The sequence below is a fragment of the Stegostoma tigrinum genome, chromosome 20 (assembly GCF_030684315.1).
Source record: "Stegostoma tigrinum isolate sSteTig4 chromosome 20, sSteTig4.hap1, whole genome shotgun sequence".
NCBI classification, from domain to species: domain Eukaryota; kingdom Metazoa; phylum Chordata; class Chondrichthyes; order Orectolobiformes; family Stegostomatidae; genus Stegostoma; species Stegostoma tigrinum.
This window is the reverse complement of record NC_081373.1, coordinates 36,873,886-36,899,843: the sequence shown is the minus strand read 5'-3', so window position 1 is coordinate 36,899,843 and position 25,958 is coordinate 36,873,886. Positions and strand designations below refer to the sequence as shown.

General features: G+C 40.0%; 1 protein-coding gene across 1 annotated transcript in view; it reads right to left on the bottom strand.

The window, feature by feature from the left end:
* ppp2r2d (protein phosphatase 2, regulatory subunit B, delta) overlaps positions 1–25,551 on the bottom strand; it is a 75,339-nt gene extending 49,788 nt beyond the window's left edge. Inside the window, exons 1-2 of the mRNA XM_048550966.1 lie at positions 25,397–25,551; positions 25,163–25,249 (exon numbers count right to left, since the gene is read on the bottom strand). Of these exons, the coding sequence (XP_048406923.1) occupies positions 25,163–25,249; positions 25,397–25,403 (94 nt within the window). The 5' untranslated portion in view covers positions 25,404–25,551. The remainder of the gene's footprint in view (positions 1–25,162; positions 25,250–25,396) is intronic.
* Positions 25,552–25,958: the final 407 nt, after the last annotated feature.

Sequence of the window (25,958 nt, the reverse complement as noted above, 5' to 3'; positions counted from 1 at the left end):
AACCCAACTTAACAGACCAGATCATATAAATACCAAGCAGAGTAGAACAACAATCGCTTCATCGGAGGCTACACTTATGCGTAGCATGGTGACAAAACATTTGTATGATAACTGCTCAGCAAGCTAGCTGGTTAACAACTTCATGTGTCCATGTTAGTACCAGATTTACAGTTATCATTTAGTTCTCTTAGTAAGCCTGAATTTCCAATGTGGCAGTAGAGTAGCATGAGCTGCATTCTTTGGAATACACTCAAAATTATATTATCTAGTTCTTACAGCCATAACACACGTGGAAGTACATTGGAGGCAAGTTTAACTGAGGCATTCAAGAGAGCATTAGATAAATATTTAGATAAAAAGCAAGCCAAAGACATGAGGGAATGATGCTCACTTGAAGAGCTGGTGCAACACAATGGAGTAAAGAGTCTACGCTGCTGCAAGACTGGAGGTAGCCGTTGAACTTACCTGCTTTTATTATCTACCTTGTGTTGCCTTGCTGCCTCTCTCAGGCACTAATATTTTCAGAAGCCAAATTCATTATTTTGGTTCTTACAATATATGCAATTATTAGATGGTTGAAATGCCAAAACTCTTTCTGAAGGTTGTGTCGAGAAGCCAGTTTTAGGTAAACGTGCAAGTCATACAAAGCTATGGAAAGGGTTCCTTGGTTTGAAGGCATGCTAGAATCTCTCAGTGCCGAGAAAATACACCCCGATGACAAAAGGAGACGGTATCAGAAAAACCGATACTAAAATGGCTCAGCTACTTTTGGACCAAGCAGTTCCATTGTTCACCACTGCATTTTCATATGCCAGTAACCTCGTCCAACCCATTCAAAGCTCTTTTTGTACTTTGGGTAGTCCTCACCAGTTCACTTACTGCGAGAACTTTGTTTTTTTGTTGTAGAAAGACAAATACTAGAAATAATCATAATAACCAGCAAGTACAGACTGAGCTGCTTGGTGCTTTTAACTTTTACGTTTAGGTAGTTTAACCTTGAAATAATTCAGCACACACCAAAACACAAAATTCACCATTATTAATTTTTATTCATTAAAATGGAAATATGAAATGAAACAACCCTCAATTCCAAGAACAGAAACAGAACATTTCCCTCAACTGTGCAATTAGAATTTGCTAATTCATGGTCTTTTATGAACAAATATTCATAAACATTTACAGCTCAAATATTTCAGAATTTTCAAATAACTGCACATTAGAAATTTAAGTTTCCAATTCTGTGTGGAATTGAAGTTGCTACCAAAATATGTAGCTGTTTTGAAAAAGATACTACATCTTTTTACTGCTGAAACTTACTGCGGTCTATTAAAGGCTTATGATAAAGTATGTAGTAAACAGATTTAAAAAGTACGAATTTAATGCCATTCTCTAAGGGGATCAGGCTGATACAGAGATTTATGCTGGAATTCCCTAAACTGCACAGTTGGAAATAGTCTTCAACTGGAGATGAAGGCTTCCCACAAAATTTTTTGTTTTTGAAACAGGCTGAGCACTGAAGCATTTTGTTTTAAAATTGAAGCAGTTACATTACTGCAGTCCAATTTTACAAACATTTATTGACAGCCTTAAAAAAATACTTTGAGCAGTAGAAATTTACAGAATCAAAGTATTTTTAAAATAATGTGTTTGTATAATTCCATTGATTCAAAAAAGTGACAAAATATTTCACAATGCTTATTGGCTTAAAAAGGCTTTATGGAAACTCGTTGAGGATAAGCTACGGATGTGGTCCATTCATAGGAGAAACTAGAATGCATTTTTACAGCAATCCTGAAAACAAGAGTTCACCATTTACTTGAAAGTAGGAAATCTACTAAATTAATGAACAAGGCTACAACATTACACACCAAACCAACACTGAAAAAGAAATAAGCCTCAAATATTTGTAACACCAATTACCTACCATTTACAAAACTTGCTTTAAAGATGCAAGTAACTGCTTTTCGTGAAAATCTGTCAATTTTATTCTTTGAATGTCTGTCAGTTTCTTCTTCCGAATTGTTAAGACTTCAGGACCAATCAGGAAGTATTTGAGGGCATCTGAGCATGGGTACTCTTCAGGGAAGAGGTCTAGGACTTCAGTTAGGCTGCAGTAAAAACCAAAAACCGCAGTCAAGGCCCAAGACAACCCGTGAGCAATGTCACAGGAGACTGACTACAACATATGACATTAAAACATATATAACTGAAACATGCCCAAAACAACTGAAATTAATACACCCTTTAGGTCTGTGCACAAAGGATGACTAATGACCAAATAAATAATACTTTAGTATAATAGAAATGTCAGTATTCCTGACACAAAAAAGAACGTACAAAAAACAAGCTATGGAAATCCTTGGAACACAAGACCTTCTGTCACAGAAAAGGCCAAAAATATATAAAACTTTTCATGCTAGCAAGAATGTTTTCAAAAAGTTCTCTAAACACAAGATACAATTTTCCTTGCATTTTGTTAACTTTGATAGTGAAAACAGTTCATAAAATGTTGGACTACTTATAAGCTTAGTTAAACGTAATGAACTAATATTTGTAAGCACACCCAAGAATGCTACCAATGGACTTTCAACTAATTATTTTAAAAAAAAGAATTAAAACTGAAATAAATAGGAAGTACACATCATAAATGATATTGCTCTATGATTAACTTAAACCACTCTAATGAATTTATCCCAAATTATCATTGTCTTCATTTGGAAAAGTGAGTTGTTTCAACTGTTGATACTTCTACATTTAATGACAAAACACATCTTTCAAATTTTATGACTGAAGACAGAATCCACACATTAAAGCATGAAGATAAATTTTTAATACTTCAATGCAAATCTCTCCCCACCCAGTCCCAAAAAAAGAAAACACATTCTTGTCACAGGATTAAACACAGAAAAACGCCCAAACAAACAGCCCTCAGGTTAGGTAACATCTGTGCAGAGAGAGAAAAAGAAATAAATCGTTAATGGTTCAAGTTTGTGACCTTCTTTAGAGCTGGGGAAAAACTTCAACGTGCAATAGTTTTTGGGCTTCGAGGATGGGTGGAACAAGGGAAAAAAAGTAGTCAGTGATGTAAAAAGGAAGACACAACAGATTCAGATGACAAAAACAAAAAATTAATCCTCCAGGAATGGCGATGGATCACGAGCAAGAAAGTATCATGCCAAAAGCAAGATTGCTACTAATTGAAAGAAATAAAACACAAAACAAATAAAAAGGAAACAAACAAAAAGGATGAAGGTTTACAGTGTGAAACTGATGAACAAAGTGCTGAATGCAGAAAGCTATACACGTGTCTGAAAGACGTGGAGTTGTCCTTGGAGCTTACAATCAAACTTTTCAGAGGATTGAAACAGCAGTGCTGTGAACAAGGTGGAGAATTAAAATGACAGGCCAGGAGCTCACAATCACATTTGCAGACAGAATGAAAATGGTTTGGAAACTACATTGGGAATAATGGATAAAGTACATTAGATTGAAAGAAATACACTAATTGCTGCTTGACCTGCAAGATGCATTTGGGGCCTTGGCTGACAAACAGAGAATGTAAAAAGGTAAGTGTTACATCTTGGTTACAAGAAAAAGATGTTGGGGGGAGAAACAGATGTCATGACTCAATTGGGAAAGTATGGCAATAACTGAAGCCCACCATTCCGCAAGTGGTCACAAGCGTGTCAGTAACGACTAAATCCTACATTACCAACTGCCTGGCCGACTGTCCAGGATATGCGGTACTGCGGCCCAGTGTCATTGCTGGGCGGCATGGTACACACATACACACTTTAACAAACGGCAAAAGATTATAATTTCACTATTTGACTTAAATGATGTGCACTGATTCACAAATAAGACAAATAGATTTGATATAAATATTATGGGTGGAAAAACAGACAGGAAAAAATGCATTGTGTAGATTAAAGCCTAGACCATAAAAAGGTAGAGAGTTATTTCTCATGGCTCTTTTGATGTGACCAAAGATGATATTTTCTTTAGAGCAATGGACAACCTTTGGTCCACCCGAATGGCTACTGACTCAAAGTCTTTTGTCATATCAGAATTTCTTTTTAAAGAAAGTCTCTAAAAAGGTTTATGTTTTTACTCAGGGGACACTTATTTGCCTCAGATATCCAGGAGCCTGCAAAGTGCAGCAGGATCAATCTGAAGGCTGTTATTAGACTGTTTTGCCTTGGCTTAAAGACGTCCAGCATCAAAATTACCCACCTCACTGGTCCAAGAAGTAACACAATCACACAATTCCATTTGATCTTACTGTTGCAAAACCTGTCTATAATTTTTCGAACATATAACAATGAACAACTTCTATTTTCCAGTTTATAACTGAAAACGTAAAACGTGGTCCTTTACACTGATAACAGGACCATAAAGTCCGTGCTCAAATGGCCCCTTCAGAATGGGCAGAAAGTGTGAACATGTGCTCCATGGTGCCATCATGCTCAAAGTACTGGAAATGCCAGAAAATAATTTCCTAAATAGAGGCAGCTACATAGAAAACAGAACATAGAAAAGTACAGCACAGTACAGGCCCTTCAGCCCACGATGTTGTACCGTGGAATAATCCTAATCCAAAAAACTAAAATAACCTACCCTACATTCCCCTCAATTCGCTGCGGTCCATGTGCATGTCCAGCAGTCACTAAATGTCACTAATGACTCCGCTTCCATGACTACCACTGGTATGGACAGGGGGAGAACTTTGGTTCTGGAGTGAGAGAAGTGCATGAAATGTGGTGAATACAGCACAGGGTCTTGTTAACTGTGGCTCATGAAAGATGGCAATGATGACAACTTAGAAATATAATTGTTTAAGGTTGCTTTAGAACAGATGAACTGACAGAACAGAATGGAGTCCCGACGGGGATTCTTTTCTAAAAAAAAGGTGCTAAAATTAACATAACCATAGGAGTCACTCCTGTCCTCTAATATTAGTTGATATTGCTTGAAAAACGGAGGAAGGGAAGAGTCAGAAGTGTTGAGAAATTGATTATTCAAAATGGAGAAAGGTGGAAATTAGAAGCAGGTTAAAAGGTACTAAAGATTTAAAACTAGTAGCAAAGAAACTCACTTTTCTATAACTTTTCACCACACAAGAAACCCATCATCATACTCAATTCATCCCAATCATGAGATGTTAACAACAATTAGGCAAATAAACATTTGTACACACTGGATAATCATGATTTTTGTTGCTTCATCTTTAACACCAACTGCAGGGTTGGACGGTCCCAAAGAACTTGAATTTGTTAAATCAAGTTTTATTCTACATTAGGCCTTAGCCAGAGCCAAAAGAACAAACAACTTTCCAAAACGGTAGTTTCAAATGATGCTGAGAAGTCTTGTCAGTGGTGATCTCTTTAGTATTACGCAAAAAAAAGCTCAACTTAAGCTTCTACTAGACACAGAACCAAAGCAAAATAACCCAATTACCACAAAAAGACATCAAACCATTGCTTTTACTTCTTTCTAAAAACCACACATAAAAAGAACTTGTACATCAACAACTGAAAATAGGTTTAAGGCCTGCATACGGAAATGTGAACAATGCTTCCAAACATGAATGATCATTCATTCTTCAAAAGGAGAGAGTGTGACAGTCTTAGTTTTCACACATTCAAACTGAAACTTGTTTTAGCCACAACTGCCACGTACAGAACCAGCACAGCAACTAATACGCATCAATCCTTGGATTCCAGTGGTTGGTGACAAAATGGCAATTCTTAATTCTGGCAAAAAAAGGCTCCATATCCATTCCAGTGAACCAGTCCAAGCTGGTAAAAACAAGCTATGAAATTTGTTAACCAAGGAAGTTCGAATAAAATATCTTTCCTCCAAACTATTGCATTCTGTCCTACCGTAATGTTAGATTTTGCAAATTGTTAAGTTTGCTAGTGCTAGGCTAAAAACAAGGGACATCATCTCAATGGCAATAAATGGCGGGGCCTTGCCCGATCGCATTAAATCAGCGAAAAAGACAAATTAATAAGAAATCAAATTGGGGATTCAGGAAGCACTCTATTCGGAAACTAGTCGACACGTGGAACATTTTACAAGATGATAGTTGTGTATTCCTTGTGTAAATGCATCTATGCTGTTTGGACTGGATAAAAAGGTTGAGTGGGAAAGGCCTGTGTGGAATATAAATACTGACATGGACCAATAGTGCCAAATTGCTGTATTACATGTAATGTACAGCATAAAAACAAATGTACACAATCAAAAAGGGCTTTATCTGCTCGTGGAATTCACAAGTCAGTCAGTAGCTTCTGAGATTTTATTGCAACGAAAGGAGATTTTCACAAGGGAAGATTTGAATAAACAGACTTCAAAAACAAAGCATATAAATCATCTAAGCACATTTTAATTCCGGTTTCTTCAAGTACTCCTCCTCACTCCCGTATAGTAATGAATTTAAATAAGACCTTATGCAAAACACTAGACAGCTTACTTCAATGAAACAATGGATTAGGTCTTGTTTATTGCCACTGGTTTTAGGGAATTGTGTAGCTATTTATACAGTACCTTTTATGTGCTAAAACATTGAGACATTTTGGTAGGGTCTTATCAAAGAAAAATTGATGCCCAGGCACAAGATGATATCACAGCAGGTACAAAAAGACTCAAGAACTCGAGACCTTCATAGTTAAAAGGCACAGTGCAATGAAAACTAGGAGATAACAAAGGCTAGATTTACATCAGCACTGATACCCTTAGGTTGTAGGGCAAAGTAAAATTGGGGGGCGGGGCCAAAATCATTAACAGATTTGAAAACAAGAATGAGAATTTAAAAAGTTAAGGCCTATATTATAATTCAGCCATGCCAGAAAGATGTATAGTTACAAAAACAATCTTAAAACAGTTATTTTGAAGTCACACATTTGTACTAGGTTTTAAATAGGATCAAGTAGAAATAACTCTACAGAAGCCGGTATCCTATCGCCAAGTCATTCTTTGCTGACGTGTTGAATAACGACACTAGTCCAGCACCCTCAGAGTCACTGTCAGCCAGGGCTTCCCAATTGGACCACATTAATACCCCTTATCAGACAACTCAAATTCGATGATGTCTACCTGGCTGACCTTGTTACAATCACTACATCCCTTCCCAACTCATAGGACACAGGCAGTCCTTTCTCTTGTACTGCCTCCTGGTGCTAAAAAGCCTAAGTCAGGTGCCTCTGATCCTGCATTGGATACGGGCAGCATGTAACATTTAGGAGCATGCCTTGTGTGAAATTCACTCTTCCTCTGGTAGCAAACGCATTGATGCAGTAAGATCCAGATTCAGATTCAGAGATCTCTTCAACACTATGTTGAATAGCAGATAGTGAAGGGGACTGTCAGAGAATGCAGCAGTATAGAGAAAGATCGGACAGTCGGGTGGAGAAATGGCAGATGGAGTTCAATCCAGGCAAATGCGAGGTGATGTATTTTAGAAGATCCAATTCAAGAGTGAACTATACAGTAAATGGAAAAGCCTCGGGGAAAACTGATGCAGAGAGATCTGGGTGTTCAGGTCCATTGTACCCTGAAGGTGGCAACGCAGGTCAGTAGAGTAGTCAAGGCGGCATATGGCATGCTTTCATTCATTGGACACAGCATTGAGCACAAGGGTTGGTAGGTCATTGTTACAGTTGTATAGGACTTTGGTTGGATCACATTTGGAATACTGCGTAAAATTCTGGTCGCTACCTTACCAAAAGGATGTGGATGCTTTGGAGAGGGTGCAGAGGAGGTTCACCAGGATGTTGCCTGGTATGGAGGGCACTAGCTATGAAGACAGATTGAGCACATTAGGATTATGTATGTTAGAAAGACGGAGGTCGGGGGAGGGGGGTGGAAATCTGATTGAGGTCTGTAAAATCATGACAGGTATAGATAGCAAGAAGCTTTCTCCCAGAGTGGGAGATTCAATTACTAGGGGTCATGATTTCAAGGTGAGGGGAAAAAGTTTAAAAAGGGAGATATGGATGGGAAGTTCTTTACGCAGAGAGTGGTGGGTGCCTGGAACGCATTGCCAGCGGAGGTGGTAGGGACAGGCACGATAGCGTCATTTAAGATGTAACTAGACAGATACATGAATGGGCAGGGGGCAGAGGGATGCAGATCCTTGGAAAATAGGCGACAGGTTTAGGTAGAGGATCTGGACTGGTGTGGGCTTGGAGGGCCAAAATACCTGTTCCTGTGCTGTAATTTTCTTTGTTCTGTTTGTTCTTTGTTCCTGATGCCATTTCACCCCCCCAGCAGCAAGGTCCAGGAAGATCAGATTTAACCTGTTGTGGAGTCTTCCCCGATTAGCAAAATCTGTTAGAGCTATCACTGTAGTTGCATGAGGGCTGGTCCGATCAACAGATGCCAAACCTGTTCCAGTTTCTGTTTAGTGAAGCTGTAGGCTAGTAATTTAAGCCTGCTTTCAAAGTTTGGGCTGCTCCATCTGCCAGAGCATTGGATGATAGATGGTATGAAGCTGTCCTTGTATGTTGAATACCATTTGACTTTAGGAAATACTCAGTCACTGCCGGTAAATGATGGCCCTTTATCCGTGACCAGTACTTCCAGGTATCTGGGTATTATAAAAGGATGCATACAGTTTCTCTATTGTCAGTGTGTTTGATGAATGAACTCTACGCATAGCCAGCCACTTTTAAAGGGCATCTACAATGACTAAGAACATTGAGCCCTTGAAAAAAGGAGCTGCAGTCAGTCAAGTAACCAAGTCAAAGGTTTACCCAGCCACTCCTATGATTATCAGAGAGCTACTAGTGGTAATTTCTGTCCTTGCTGGTACTCTGGCATTGCTCCATCGAAGCAGCTGTCTTTATCAAAGTCTGGCCAAAAGACAACTTCTCACCAACATCTTCATTTTGGGATGCCTGGATGATGTTGGAGAAGTTCAGGCAGTATCTGGCTGTGACCTTTGCTTGGGACATTCACTCTTGCTTCCCATAATATGCCATCCTCTACTGTGATCTGCTGTCTCTGGGTCCAAAAAGGTTTCAATTCTGGTTGTGGTGGCCCTTTGGTTTCCCCCATCACCAGCTATTTCAGCTTTGCCAGCACCAGATATTGGTGTCCAAAAGCTGACAACGTCAGCAACTGGAAGTATGCCCAGAAAATTTAAAACCATTATGGCCTCTTCTACTGGAGGTACCACTGGGTGGTGTATCTGCTAATGGGAGGCAGTTCAATGCATCTGCATTTGCTACTTGACCTCCAGGGGAAAAAAAGAAAAAAAAGTGTTCCAACTTGTAATTTTATGCACTTAGACATTAAAGCCCACAGCTCAATTCAGCCTGAAGCTGTAGACTGCACTGCCTTGTCCTCTTTAGGGACGCTTATTAGGGGTTTATGGTCTGTTATTATTATTATTACAAATTTACACCCAAAGGAAGAAAAAAAAGTATTGATGGACCTTTCCGACTCCAAATAAGATCACCAAAAAAAAAAAGACTTTGTTCTGAACGTATTTATGCTCTGCATTAGCCAAAATCCTGAATGCATGTGTTACTGGTGTTCCTCTCCATTGGGCTACTTGAGTTAATTCCACCCCATACAGGGAGAGATCACATACCAATATCAAATCTTGATTGGGATCTCCCACCCCCCAAACTTCTCAGCCATGCACAACTCCTTACATGATTTTTTTTCAGGCAATGCAAAAGTTCTCCAAATACTGCTTATTGGTCTTCCCTGTTATTAGCATATCATCTAGATAGAGTGCACAGACCTTGCAAAATGCTCTCCATCGTCAAAGTGTGCTGCTGGACGATACCCCAAATGGCAGAATCTTATCTTGGTACAAACCCTCATGGGTATTAACTGTAACATAGCTGGGAATCCTCATTGAACTGCAATTGCAAGTACACATAGCTCATAACCTGCTTAGTGAAGGATGATACCTCTGACGGCTTTGCGTACAAATCCTCAATGCAACGGACTGGGTATTTATCCAGCCAGGAGAAACAGTTTGTGGCCATTTTAAACAAATGTAAAGGTGAATTGGCCTGTCAGGCTTCAAAACTGGTATGACCAGTGCTGTCCATTCAGCAAACTGGACTGGTTTAGTTTAACGTTTCCTTTGTCTTCCAGCCTTTTCACTTCTGCCTCTACTTTTGCCCGTAAGGCAAAAGGCACGGGACAGACCTTACATAATTTGCTTCTTGGTCAACATGCAAAGTGGCCTTTGTTCCTCTGATCGTCCCCGACTTTCCTGGAAACCCTTCTGGGTATTTAATTAGGATTTCCCTCAGGCAGTCATGTTCTAATCCAAAAAAAAGGTTGTTCCAATCCAAGAGAATCTCTCTCAACCAATCTCACTGCATCACGCTTGGGTATTATGATAAGTCGAACTGAACCAACTGCTTCAAGAGATTGGAAGCAAGGTTGTATCCTTAATCTATAAAAGTTCCCCAACGTACGTTCTAGAGTTTGCACAAGACCTCAGCCACACTCAGGGTTGGAGTCCAGAGCAATTTTTGTTAAACTGTTTCTCCGATTACAACAGGCCATGCCACTATTGAACTCCTTTAGAACCAGGTGGCCATTTAATTCGACATTTATTTTGTTGGTTCTGACTTGCATGTTGTAGAACAGCTTAACTGTACTAAACCAGATGTTGGTGGATTTTCCAGGGTGTGTATCCCCCTGGATACTGGCCAATGAGTTCTCTTAATTTAAATTTAGTAGGATTCCTTTGCTGTAGAATCCACATAACAGCAACTATGATGGCTTGCTGACTCAGATCGTAAAGAAAATTTTAAACTATTTGGCTGAAGCTTGGCCGTGTTTTAGGATTTTGCTGTGGGATGACCGAGTCCCTCTGTTTAGGACATGGCCTGAAAGAGGCTGTGTAATTGCTTTCACTCAAGTGATGTTCCCCCAGGTCAGTTGGACTGGTGAGCGTGCTCACTTCCACTGGAAAACTCGGCAACTCATGCTCCACATGCTAAAGTGACCAATCAGGGCAGTTGTAGTGCCCATTTTTAGTCCAGTTGGGTTTCAGCCAGTAGGTACTTGTGTATTATCATATCATTAATCAACACATACCAACTAGTGTCTCATCATTGTTTAAAGGATTATACCAAAGTCACAGTTGTCTTAACCTTGTCAAAAATCCCGATATAGATTGCTCTGGTTTTCAAATTACCTATTAAATAAACAGCATCTCAGAATTACAGGCTGCTTGGATTCGTAATATGCCTTAACTAATTCTATTAACTCTTAAAAGTTTCAGTATTTGGTGCTTCAGGGAACATTAGACTCCTGATAACCGAAAAAGCTGCAGGTCCACAAGCTGCCAGAATTACTAGTTGCTTTTCATCTGCCCCAATGTCATCTGCTTGGAAAAAAAAACACATTCTTTCCACATATTGAGCCCAGTCTTCAATGGCAGGGTTGAAGGAGTCAGACTTCCCAAATAATGGTATGATGCTAGAAATGCTTACCCTAACTCAAAGGCAACACAGTTGCAAGCAAGTTTCCTTCGGAATGTGCTCTCATTCTCGTTGCCATTGAAATAACTCCAGAGGTCAGTATCCCATCACCAAGTTACCTTTTATTTACACATGAATTGTCACTGACACCGATCCAGTTCCCTCAGCACCAGCTCTGTGCCCGAATGTTTGACACTCGGTCAGACAGGGGTCTCTGGTTGGACCAGATGATTAACAGCTCCAATCAGGAACTCATTTCATTAGGTCGACTTAAGTACGCTTGTTACAATCACTACATCTATTGAATTATTTTGGTCTATTTAAAAATATGTACTCTTGCGAAATGCTGACCATCCTTATTAATCTTTCAGAATTAAATAAAACATTTTACTTTTGGAGCTTCATTTTGCCTCAGATTTTGTATCTAAATGAAATAAAACAATGACTTGCCAATGCATCAACAATTCCTGGACATAAAATACTTTTAAAATAATGTCCCCTATTTCTATTAATCTGGTGTATTTAGTAACAGCTTGTTTACAAGTGATCTATTTGAGGTAGCAACTGGATAGACCAAATTTCCTTTCTCTTTGGACTGTGATTGGTATGTAGCAGCAAGAAGTAGAAATTATTCCACAAAAGTTGGGAACAGAAGTAAAACCCAAATGAAAATATTAAACAATATCTTATGACAAACCACTGTCAATGTCTAACGAATTATGCAAAATTTTAGATCGGATTCAAATACAAATGCAATCTTTACTCACAACTTTGTGGAATTTCCACTGTTTCTTGAAGCACCTACAAAATTTATGCACTAATCATTAAAACATATAATTTTAAATGCAAAAGGAGTTCAGCGCTCAGAAATTGACAAAATTTTGGCCTTCAAAAAGAACAAAAGCACAAAATGGAATACTAAAGAATTAAGAAAATTCAAGCTGCAAGGAACTAACAGCAATAAACATCTGAAAACTCCAAAACCATACAGGAAAGAAATTAAATACAGTACAGAGTAAAACATTTTAGCAAGTCAATGACAAACTGCCAAAGCCCCAATTATTTGGGATGTCCCGGAGGGCAAAAAAAATGTTTGCCCTAATGTTGGAAAATGCGTCTCTTCATTTTAAAGAAAAAAAACTGATCTTCTCTAATTCATTAAAATGCTACAAGTGCTTTGAAAGCTGTCAGAAAAGCCCTAACCCTAAATCAAAGCCTGTACAGAATCAAACAGGCCCAGCTAACTGTGACAAACCGTTGAATACTAGGCAATTTCATACGTCAATATTGTTGATATTAATGATGTTGATATTAATGACTGTACTTCTGGACCTTTCATGGATTACTATCGTGTCAAACTGCTAACTAATGCACAAGTCAAAAGTTTCTATATTTTTGTTATCATGGGGGACAAGTTGCAGTTGCCTACATTTTTAAGTATAAATAGTTTGAAAAATCTTAGCACACATTTCAAAATTGACTTAAATACAGATGTGAATGAACATAGTCATTACAATGATATTCACCACACAAATGTACAAGTTTAAACAGATGTTTGTTTATGGCTCCAATTAAGCATGATACAGCCTCCTTCAATTACTTACCAGGGCAAGCATTCAAAACTGGGGTTCAGAAAGTTTAAAGTATAATTACATTTAAAGATTCTCTGCTACTCATTAATTTGCAGCTGTCTTAATGTCACTTTAATACAAGACTAACAAAACCAGATTTTAATGGCACAAAACCTCTCAGCAATGTATTCACTTTATTGGACTTCTATCCAATAATCTGGTTAAATATCTTTTAAAAATAGAATATGCAATCACTGACTTCTTCCATGGTGAGTGATTTAATCCAATAAGTAGATGAATCAAAAAATCAGGAATATTTAAGTTTAATCCTAGTGCATGCTGAGTTAGCTGGTCACAGCCAATGCAGAAGGCAATGTAAAACAATTATCACAACACTGTTCTCAAGCAGAGGTTGAGCCCCCTCTGAGAACTAACACTTAAATCACCCAAAGGAGAGTACCTCACCCTCTATTCTGTTTAAAAGGAGTGTGAAGGGGTGTAACCTGTTTCTCCCCCCGCCCCAGGGAACTTTAGCTGTAAGTAAGAGAAATCCCTAATGCCCACTTTACAATCAACAAGTAACAAACTCTAACAATGAACAAATTATCTAAACTATTAACAAACCAAACAATTCCCCTTTAAGTACTAACTATTCCAAAATCAGGCAAGATTATAATGGTATGCTGTTCCAATAAATGCAACCCTCATAATATATAAACCAAAAAAGAATTTTGTCTCTCAATTACAGCAAGGTGGTGTCTTCAAGAATGTTCTGTGCCTTCTCCATTCAATCTTCTGTCAGGAACACCTTCTCTGTCAAATTCTTGTGTCAGGAATATTAACTATTTGTGCCATAGGTACCTTTGATTTAGATGGCACTTTCTCTAAAACGAGAGAAGACTGAGAGCTTGCAATTCTCTAGAGCTGAGAGCTGTTAACTCTTGTAAATGGCAGTTCGTTCTCCTGTCTTTGCCCAACTGCCTCTACATTTATACCCTTGATGACTTGTCAATATTCCTTAATGGGACTGGTCCTATGTTGTCGAAGCCATCCAATTTAAATTTAACTTGTTTTTGGCATCTAGATGCCTAGTTTAAATTAATTAGCTAAATTCAAAATTTACTGTCTTTGTAACAAGACTGTTTGGCCTGCTGACTGTATAGTATTTTGATACGAGAGTTGCAATTTAGGTGCTCTGTGCACCTGCAAACCCTCATGTTGTTGCCCATAGACATCCCTTTTGAATCTCTAAGTGTAGAAAAAGCACATCTTTTAAAGGGACCATGCACTGCTCCCTACCAGCACTGCCCCCCCCACAGCATTTTACTAATACTAATATTTTATAAACCAAATTCTAACATCCTGCCTTATGATCCACAAATACTCTATCCAATTTTGCAACACCTCCCCCTTAAAATAAGACATGACAAGATGGCTTCATTTCTTTTTCCCTTTTAAAACCTTAACTCCAATGTATTACTAGATACATGTCTCATTAATCCATAGTTACACATCTCACGCTAATCCTACACCATGTATACATATCAGTTCTCTCAAACGTTTTTTAAACCCATGATAAAAGATTAGCAATAACATTTTCACGACCTACAACATTTACAAACTGTAAATTAAATGCTTGTAACCTAAGACTGCAACAAAATAATCTAGCATTCTTGTCCAGAAATCTTTCCAGAAATGCTAAAGGTTTGTGATCAGTATACACTATAGTCTGATGCATTGTTTGCAACATAAACATTAAAATGCTGTAAGGTAGGTATCAAACTCAATGGTTAATTTTTTTTTTCCGATGAATATTGAGATTTTTTGACAATAACCCATTGGCCTTTCAATTTCACAATCATCCTCTGGCAACAGTTCCAACACCTACATTGCTCGCTTTGATGGTGACTTTGAAGGGTTCCAAAAAAATTCAGCATGTCTAAAACTGGTGCAGTAGTTTGCATTGCTTTTAGATTCTCAAATGCCTCTCAAGGCCTTTACCATCATATTCCTCGCTGTCACCCGGCCATATCCAATGTTGTGCCCCAAGGACGTCATTTGTGTTTCTGAGTTTTTTTTTGCCAATTTTATGACCAACTTTGCCTTCCGCAGTGTCTCAACGAACTCCACCAAATGTTCCACAAATGGCTAAGATCACCAAGTCATGTACGTATACAGCACAAATTAGTCAATACTGCCACAACTCGGTTCATAAACCTTGGAAAAGTGGCTGGTGTATTTTTCATTCCAAAAGGGAATAACTTTAAATTGATACAGTCCATTTAGGGTTATAAAAGCAAAAACTTCTGGCTCTCTCCAACAAACGTACTTGCCAGTAATGGTGAAATAAGTCTAACATAATGATTAAGTGGTTTGTCCTACCATTTCCCACACAGACCTCCAACCTTAGAATTGGGGAGGAGTCAGATTTCGTCACGGTGACTGACCTTCCGATAATTTATGCAGAATTGTTGAGTACCATCCTCAGGTTTGGGAACCAACGAGATTGGCAAACTCCACTCGCCTTGACTCTGCTCTACAATGCTTTTCTGGAGTTTCACTTCTACTTCCTTCTGAACTTGCACTGCTTTAAAAGGATTTTACTTGTAGCCTGTAGGGATGTTGTTCCGTATGAACAGCATTCCTCAAGTCAAACTTGCGCTATTATGTTACTCCTCCCCGTTCTATTCCTCTATACGTCTTCATAGCACCACAACAAGTCTACCAATTCTGTTCTGTTCCTGGGACAGATAGCTCACTACCCTATCCCATTCTTTAAGAATTTCTCCATTATTCAATTTATTTTAGTGCACATCAAAATTCAAGTCATCTGAATTTGATTGCTCACTGAGTGGCAGTAGCTAATACCTGTTTCTCCAGTTTCCTTTTCCTATCATAGTAAGGTTTCAGCATATTCACATAACATACTTGATTTTCTGCAACCCTCACCCACCAATCTGACATCTTTCAGATAATTCACCTGACTCCTGTATCTCTAAATACGTTAACTTTATTACCTACTCCTCCTGTTTTACCTGAGTAAGCCTTACGACACAGATGAAGTCTTTGAAAAGATTGGGTACTATCTTACTTTCCAGCCCATGACAAGGCTGTGCACTCTCCTGCAGCTCCTCAACTTCTCTTGGAAGTTCCTTCACTACCACAACTAAGCCAACTGGTTTAGCCTCTTTTACCACATCCTTTTCTCCCAGTGCCTTAGACCACCAGAACTGTGGCTTTGAGTGTCCCACCTTATCACATTGAAAACACTGGATGACTTACCTCTTTCCCACCCTCAAACTTCTTTTTTCACATATGGTAAACTGTTCCCAGTGTGACCTACTTTTTGGTTTTCATTGATAGATCTCCTTCTTCCCCCATAGAATGAGACTGCTATCAGAAGCTGGATTTTCATTTATACACTAATGTGTATTCATCCACCATCTCGACGACTCTTCCTGTTAGTTTAACTCTGTTCCTCAACATGAATTCTATCGCTTCCAGAAGTAAGTTTTAAAACTTCTCCAGCAGAATAATCTCTAAGATGCTGATATGTCTTTTCTATCTTTAAGTGCTCTTACCCATCAATCGAAGTTGTTCTGTTTCATTCTTGCAAACTTAGTAAGTCTGACCTGGGTCCTTTCTTACATTTCTGAACAGTTACCCATATGCTTCTGGTACCAATTCATAGGCATTCAGGTTTTACTTCTTCATATTTTCTTGACACCTCTGCAAACATCTCACTAGGCTGGCTTACCAACTTGGTCTGAATTAACATTATTCACAGGCTCTGGCCAATTCATCTGTTTAGCCTATTTCTCAAATGAAACGAAGAAGGCTCCTGCATTTTTTTCATCAAATTTCGGTAGATTTTGATTTATTTGTATATATACACACCTACCAAGCCTTTGGCTACAATGGGTTTGCTCATCATCACCCTCCTCCACAATAAGCCTACCTTCCACCTTCATCTCCATCCTTTTAAACTGACTTTTCTAATTGTCTACGTCCAAACTCCCCTACCACCTCTGCCCCCCCCGCCATAGTAAAATAAAAGCCCTCAACCGCACGTCTTGCATTTCATGCAACTCAGCCCTCACGGGCCCTCCCCTTGTCCTCACGTATCACCCCATTAACCTCTGGATTCAACGCATCATTCTCTGCCACTTCCACCATTTGCAATCTGACCCCACTACTAAAGATATATTTCCCTGCCCACCTTTATCTGCCTTCCGGAGGGACCGTGTTCTTCACGATACCCTTGTCCACTCCATACTCCCAAGCCCAGCCAACCCCAGCACCTTTCCCTACAACCGCAGGAGGTGCTATACTTGCCCCTACATCTCCATCCCAGGTTCCCCCCCACCCAAAAAACAAAAATAAAACTTCCACTAGCAGGTGAACATCTGTTCATGTGGTCTATTGTATCCACTGTTCCCGATGTAGCCTCCACTACATCAGTGACATGAAGCAGAGGCTTTGTAGAGGGCCTATGCTTAGTTCGCGACAAGCAACATCTCCCAGTCACGAGCCACTTCAACTCCCCCCTCCTTGGACGACATGTCCATCCTGAGCCTCCTCCTGTGTCACAACGACGTCGCACAGAAACTGGAGGAAGAGCACCTCATATTCCGCCTTGGAAGCCTACAAACCAATGGTCTCATTGTGGAATTTACTAGCTTCAAAATCTCCCCACACTCGACCTCATCCTAAGACTAGCCCCCACCCCCCAATCCTCGCTTCCTTGAACTGTCAGTCTTCTCTCCCACCCTATCCACTCTACTATCCACCTGCTATCACTGTTCCCTCCAAACTATTTTACAGCTCACATCCCCACCCCTCCCCCATTTCTGAAGATGGGTCCCAACCCGAAACATCAGCTTCCCGCTCCTCTGATGCTGCCTGGTCTGCTGTGTTCCTCCAGGTCCACACCTTGTACCTTTGTTCTCTTTCTGATTTTTCTGCCCTAGCTTTTCTTTCCCTTCTAACGCCAGTTGTCATACTTGCAATTTAAATTTTTCTAACTTCACTGTGCTTGACTGTTTGTGATATACCTAAATGCTTGGCTAACTCCATTACAATTTCAGCTCTCTTATTAAGCCCAATTCTAGCTTGTCTATTAATTCTTAATGTTTCTCCTTTTTCTGTCTTTCTAAACTTTCTCAGCAAGTTTGGGAATCACTTTTAATGCCCCAAAATCTCTTTAGTAATGTTTAGAGCCATTTCCCCACTTTTGATTTAACCAGCAACAAGCAAACAAAATTCAACAGAATTTTTTACTTCTTACAGAAAAGTTATTTAAAGTTCTAGGACACTAATCCCCAAATCTGTTTAAATTTGCCAGGACCTTTCATACGTCGAAGCTGTACTAATCCCAGATGCGATCTGTCCAACTTATCCAAATCTTAGACCAGAGCTGCCAGATCTCGGACCCTAGCTCCCAATCTGTGCTCCATGCTCTATGCTCCACTTCCAAGTGATTATTTGAACTATTGCAATAGGAGGTGAAATTACTTGTATGCTGAATCTTAAATATTTACATGTATTTTTTAAAATGTATGTTTCTACAACATCACTAGTATTAACAAACGTTACTACAACAGGGATTCACTTTTGCCATGAATTCCCGGGGTATGATCTGCAAAGGAAATATTTGCAGCTAATTTCCACCACACACTCCCTCCTCCAGCTCAAGGTTTGAACAGTTGTTCACTTCACACAGCAAGTGTCAAATCTTGATATGCGATATGCTATTTTTGTTGGGCTTTAAAAATGCAGCACAGGCATCTACTGCCTGATCTTTGACTGTGGGTTTTGCAAATTTATTTTGCATTTTCTTTGTATTAGAAGGAGAACGACATGCTTGATACACAAGTAGAAGAAATCCATTTGAGCTTTACTTTCCAATGCCTTCTCGACCAAGAATGACTGCCAATGTTATGTGATTGTGCCCAACTCTGGCACGAAATAACCCACAAGGCTAATTTTATCATTTTAGTGGGTCAATCCGAGTTGATCTAGGTCATAAAACACTGGTTACATCATTTCAGTTAGTTACAATGGGAGTATATGCACCAGTGTTGGGTGTCTCTTCTGTCATTGACAGGGGAATGTTCATCAGGTGATTTCACCAGCTAGTTGCTGTCCACATAATTGACAACATGATAAGAGGTATTTCAGTGCTAGTACATCTCAGCAATTGGCTGATCAAATCACATGCTACATTCCTTCAGGTGATCATAATGGATACAGTACAGGCCTGCAAAAAGCCTAAATTGAAACTTCTATTGTTAAATGTACTTTTGAAATTAGGTACCACTTGCTGAACAAGCGAGTGTTCCAAGCGTACATGAATATTCAATTTAAGATTATCTGTTAGATCAGGACACGGCTTATGTTTGATGGAAGCATCGATCATTCATATACAGCCACGTTTTTCCTCTGCAAACAAAAAGGAACAATTTAACCCCCTCCCCCCACCACCCCCCACACAAATCACCAGGGAATTTCAGGACCGATAATTACCCATTGCTTTCTCCTTAGATAAAGATAAGGCCAGAGTCAACTTTTCACAGGTCAGTACCCATCAAGCACAAACTGATTTTTATTATTTATTCACTCAAGGGAGGAGGGCATGGCTGGCTAGGCCAGCATTTATTGTCCTTCATAAATTGTCGAAGGGTAGTTGAGTGTCAACCATATTCCTGTTGGACTGAAGTCAGATCTAAGACCAACCACTTTCCATCCCTAAAGGGCATGAGCAAATCAGCTATGTTTTCAATAATAGGCATGAAACTAGCTTTCATTAAACTGTTATTGAATGCAAACTTCACCATCCTCAAGGATGTGATTCAAACCCATGTTCTCAGGACATTAGAGTTAAAAAGGTGTAGAGCTGGATGAACACAGCAGACCAAGCAGGAGAGGAGCAAGAAAGCTGATGTTTCGGGCCTAGACCCTTCTTCAGAAATGTGGGAGGGGAAGGGGGGTTCATAAATAAATAAATGGGAGGGGGGGGGGGGAACGGACAGAGAAGAGACAGACTGGAGGGAATAGGTCAGTCCAGGGAGAATGGACAGGTCAAGGGGCTGGGATGAGGTTAGTAGGTTGGAGATGGAGGTGGGGTTTTAGTTGGGAGAAGGGGATAGGTGGGAGGAAGGACAGATTTGGGAGGTGGGGATGAGCTGGGCTGGTTTTGGTATGCGATAGGGAGAGGGGAGGTTTTGAAGGTTGTGAAGTCCACACTGATGCCATTGGGGTGCAGGATTCCCAAGAGGAATACGAGTTGCTGTTCCTGCAACCTTCAGGTAGCGTCATTGTGACACTGCAGAAGGCCCAGGACGCACACGTCGTTTGAAGACTAGAAGGGGGAGTTGAAATGGTTCGTGACTGGGAGGTGCAGTTGTTTAGCGCGAACCAAGCATAGATGTTCTGCAAAGCTGTCCCCAAGCCTCTGCTTGGTTTCCCCAATTGTAGGGGAGGCCATAATGGGAACAGCAGATGCAGTACACCACATAAGCAGATGTGCAGGTGAACATCTGCTTGATGTGAAAAGTCACGTGAAATTAATGAATACACGGGTTTATGAAAACCATTACTATTGGTAAAAAGCTTAGAAATGCCCAAAGGGAAATATCCTGTAACATTCGCATTGGTGTAAAGCAATATTTAATTTTCTATCCACCCCCCGAATCTGTGTTCAGATGAATTGTTATGTATACCAAATCTAAAATACAAATACGAATGCACAGCATCTGCAGAAATAAAAGGAAAAGCTGATGTTTTTAAAAAATTATTATAGATATAGAAGAATACCACCTCAAACCAGTAACACATTGAATTCCACAAATGGGTAGTTTGTGAACTAATCTTAGATTTCATCATGCTGGTATTTAGACATACAACCCTCAAGTTAATTTCAATGCCGTAACCACTACAAATGCCAGACGGGTGAGGTATTTGCTAGATGTTACATTAAAGATTATATTTTAGTCATTTGACAGAAGACTAGTTGAATTGGTAATGATGGCTCAAGTCAAGAGATAAAATTTTGTTTCAAATTTACAAGATCAAGTTCAAAAGAGCCAAGCAGCATCGCCTTTTGAAATGACAGTAGGTGTAAAAAAGGCAACTTTCTTAAAAAAAAAGCTGAGTTCTTTCCCCCAAACTTAAAACTGCTCTGAATAATAGAGAAAATAACTCACTAATTTCTTCACCATCAGGCAGGGTTAAAAGTGTTTATAAATTTGGAGAGTTTAAAATCAGGAACTGCAACGTGAAGGACTGACAAAAATAAAACCCATGAAATTGCACAAATACCGATGGGGAAACCACATCTACACACTGAGGCAGAGGGGATTTATGGCAAAGAGAGGAATCCTAGAAAGCTGAATAACTTTCCATAACAGTCACCAGACTCAAGGCTCAACTCTGCTTTCTTCTCACAGATGCTGCCATGTATGTTGAGTTTCTCCAGCAATTTTGTTGCTAAATATGGATTGGTGTCTTTGCTTTGTCACGTCATTGGAACCATTCCTCCTTTGGCAATTCTGCAAACCCAACCGAGCAGAACAATAGAACAGTGATATTAATGGCCCACAATTCCTCTTACTAACTCAAACTGTAAAGTGTCTTCTGCTAGCCATTCCTTCCCTGGCTTGCTGCTTCCGATACACAAATGAAAATTTAATCATACATAGCGAGTTTTGAGTTTTAATCATACATTCTACTAATGCGCAAGAATCAATGTTTGACTTTTTGCACACTGTTTAGATGGAAAATTTCACCAACTTGATCACCCATGCAAAACACAGAAGTATGGGAATTCTTCAATCTTGGTTATATTTTAAAAATTTCAAGCATGCCCAGAATACACTAGAGGACATTCACTTAATTCATTCTTTACCTAACATCTCAAAATAGGGGTTATTGGAGGGTAACTGATTACTGGTTATCTAATGGCTTAATCTACAGACATTAACTAAAAAAAAGCACCATTTCTAAAGGCAATATTTATAGTTTATATATTTGTCAGTCAGGATTTCTTTGATGCACGGAGTATCTTTATAATCATTTGTCTGAACAATTTGGGCTTCCAGAGAATAAATCTGAACATCCTGTGCGGTGCTTTCCAAATTACAGAACCCAACATCACATGGATCTCAGTGGCATTATTCATCAGGATGGTGTGGGGCTTGGAAGGGAACTGGCAAGTGGCAAGTGGCTTTATATTTCCCAAGTATTTTCTGGAATTGGCCTATATGGAAGTGGTCACAAATTTTGACTGTACTATTCAAGTAAGATTTCAGTGCTGCAGAGCATTATATGGATGGTATAACATCACTGTCTCCCATGCCGTTGGTGAACGAATGGATATTACAGTGATGAAGATGGTGTAAATTAAGAGGGTTGCATTATTTCAGTTATAAAAGGCTTGCTGGAACTCGAGCAATAGTCATTGAATCAAATGGATAGCATTCCATCACACTTCTGATCTGTAAATCACAGAGGGGCTTTCGGGAATTAGGAGACAAAAGGACTTGAAACAGACAACCCAATGCTTGACTTGTTCAACAGCTTGCGACAGTTGAGAATGTGAAGAGAGTTATATAACTGAAAGTTCTTTCTTACAAGATGACATGAAAATTTTCTACTTGCCCAATGACAGCACAACAATCCTATTTAAAATTTGGCTTTCCCTCCTGGCAGAAGACACAGTAAATGAACTCATCCAAATAGCAACAGTTGCACCACAAATCAACTGCAATAGACTGCAACAGGTGTGTACAATGAAGTTACTGGAAGATTTATTAAGATTGTAACATTGAGAGCAGAGCTGAGGTGAGGTACAGATTAAGATAACCAACAATACCCAAAGATTTAAAAAAAAAGTTCTACTGTGATGCACTGATACAGATTTTTAAACAATAAACTCACCTGAATTATGAAATGTGAACTGAATAAATTGAAAAATATTTAAAATGCGAGCACAATAAGTATCTCTTTGTCAATGTCAATTCCCTTAATATTTTTATGCTTCATCATGATTGAGCAGTGAATAACTTACTGTTACAACTTAGCAATAAAATCATACAAATGTCAAAAGTACTCTTCTGGAAAAAATGCTAACATAGCTGTCATCTTTCAATTCTAATTGAATTGAAGCTGAAAAGCCCACACAAAAACAACAGATCCTAAAGTAATGAAGTATTCAGCTCAGAAATCACATTATATAAAATGCCTAAAATAAATTCTAGGAAGCAATTTAACAATAGTAATTTGTTCAGGTGTGCAGACACATTCATAAACTAGCGATACAATTTAAGAGATTTAATACATCCAAACCCCCAAATTACTGCTTTGAGATTTCTGTATAGTTTTGCTGACCGCATGGAGTTATATAGAACATAACAGCACAGTACAGGCCCTTCGGCCCTCGATGTTGTGCCGACCTGTCATACCGATCTCAAGCCCATCTAACCTACACTATTCCATGTACGTCCATATGCTTATCCAATGACGACTTAAATGTACCTAAAGTTGGCGAATCTACCACCGTTGCAGGCAAAGCGTTCCATTCCCTTACTACTCTGAGTAAAGAGACTACCTCTGACATCTGTCCTATATCTTTCACCCCTCAATTTAAAGCTATGCCCCCTCGTGCTTGCCGTCACCATTCTAGTCAGGTGGCTATGTAAATCAGAACTTTATGTGGGGTTGCAACTTATTGCATCAGTTAAAATTAAACCAGAAATCTATTTTTCGTGAGATCTTAGATTTTCCTCTTTTAGACTCCCATTACAGTAACAATAAAATCAATTATAGTATGATGAAGTTCACCACTTCAACCAATGCATTCCAACTAAAAACAGCATCTTGTATCCCAGCACATTATATGTTGCACAGCCATGTGCCTTGCTTCTAACAATAAATTCAAACTCAGGTCTGTAAGTGAACAAAAATATTGCTTCATGAATTTTGTTTAATTTCCTTAGAATTGCAGAAAGATCTGAAGCCACCAAATTTAAACCATACTTATGATTCAATATCTGCACTTGCTACTGGAACTTCAACCACAAAACGATCTCTCAACGTTATACTTTAACAACTGGAATCCCTCCCCACCCCCCATTTCTGAATGAATTAATTTAGATTATCAGTGGTGCATACATGGACTAACCTGCTAAAATTAGCAAAGATAATTAGTTGACTATACAAGAGATGCAATCAAGCTTGCCATCAAAAGCGAAGAGCATTAACAGAGCTATTATTATATACAGAGAACAGCACAGCAGGGTACAGGCCTTTCGGCCCATGATGCTGTACCGACATATTATCCTACTAAGATCAATCTATTCTGCACACCCTACATTTCACTATCCTCCACATGCCTAGTCGCTTAAAAGTCTCTAAAGTACAAGTTGTGATCATGTTATTTATAATATTGGAGATATTTATTTGAGCAAAAAAACTGCATTTATAAAGACAGCCGCCCGGGCATAAGAGTGCTCGCAGCAAAAATCCCCAACAAGAAATCCACAAAATAGCTGCTTCAAAACGCTCGGCTTTCAAATCGCGTGGATGAAAGCGCCAGATATTCCAAACACGACTATAAACCTACTGAAAGCATTTGCAGTTCGACATTTGTTCAAGCAGCTCCTGGGAAAGACCTATTCTTAGTATTTCCCCCTTGGGACCGTTTCAGTAGAGGAGACGGGGGCGGGTCACATTTCAGTTCATTTCCCCTTCCTCCTCCTTGCCCGGTCCTCAGATTCAGTTGGGGCGGGGGGTGGGGAAAGAGAGAAATGTACAACATCTAAAACTAATCAGCTTTCATCCAGCCCGCTGCTTGGACAGAGGGGAAACCCACACCCAAAAGAGTCTGTGAAGCTTCTATGACAGCAAGCGGCGATCGAAGGAGATGGAGGTGTGCGACCGGCGTGGGCACCATGAGCCTCTCTCCGGGCTGTAAAGAACCCTTCTGGGACACAGGCAGGGCATTACCCAACTCCTCTCCCCGGGTTGTCTGCAGGAAACAGGTGAAGGACAAATCGGTGCCGTTCCTCCCACTCCGCCCTGACCCTCTCCACGCACTGCACCCCCAAACCATTGGACCAGGCCAGCACCGCTCACCTTCAGCCACATCCTCATCCACGGCACCCTTCACCTGGGAGAAACACCACTGCAGGTCGTTGGCGCCGCCGCCAGCAACTCCCACTCCTGCAAAAATAAATCAAACGGAAATCGTCAAAGCAGCAGCTGGTCGGGGTGAGAGGATCTAAATATCCCCCACATCACACACAGAGCCACCTCTACTACTACTTCCAGGGGAAAGGAGACATCCCCGGACCACCCGCACCCACTCACCCGCCATGCCTTTCAGATTAAAGCCGGCTGCACTTCCCGGCCCTCACCCGGGGCCAGGCCAAGCCGGGCGAGGCAAAGCGAGGCGTGTCGAAGCGGCGGTTCTGTGATCCCGCCCCCGCGAATCTCAACTGCATCCAACCGTCAGCGGGAGCGCAAGATGGCGACTCAGTGACGTCACAGCCCCGCGCTCGTCACCTCATCACTACCGCGAGCTGCTTGCCCCTTAAAGGGGCAGCGACCTAATGCACAGACAGCACTGTACTGTGCTGTGCGGTGCGAACCCCTTAAAGGAGTAGCGTCTTAATGCAAACTGCAAGGCTCTTAAAGGGGCAGCATCAGAGTGCACAGGCACTCATTACGAGCTGCTTCCATTTATAGGAACAGTGCCTTAATGCACAGGGTGCACTTCTGGCACTGTGCTTTGCAAGCCACTTAAAGGTGTAGCATACCACTATGCAGGAAATACTTACAGCACCATGTGTTGCAACCACTTAACGGAAGCATCAGGGCGATAGCCACAAGGACAGCATATACTGCATTGCATGCTTCAAATTCATAAAGA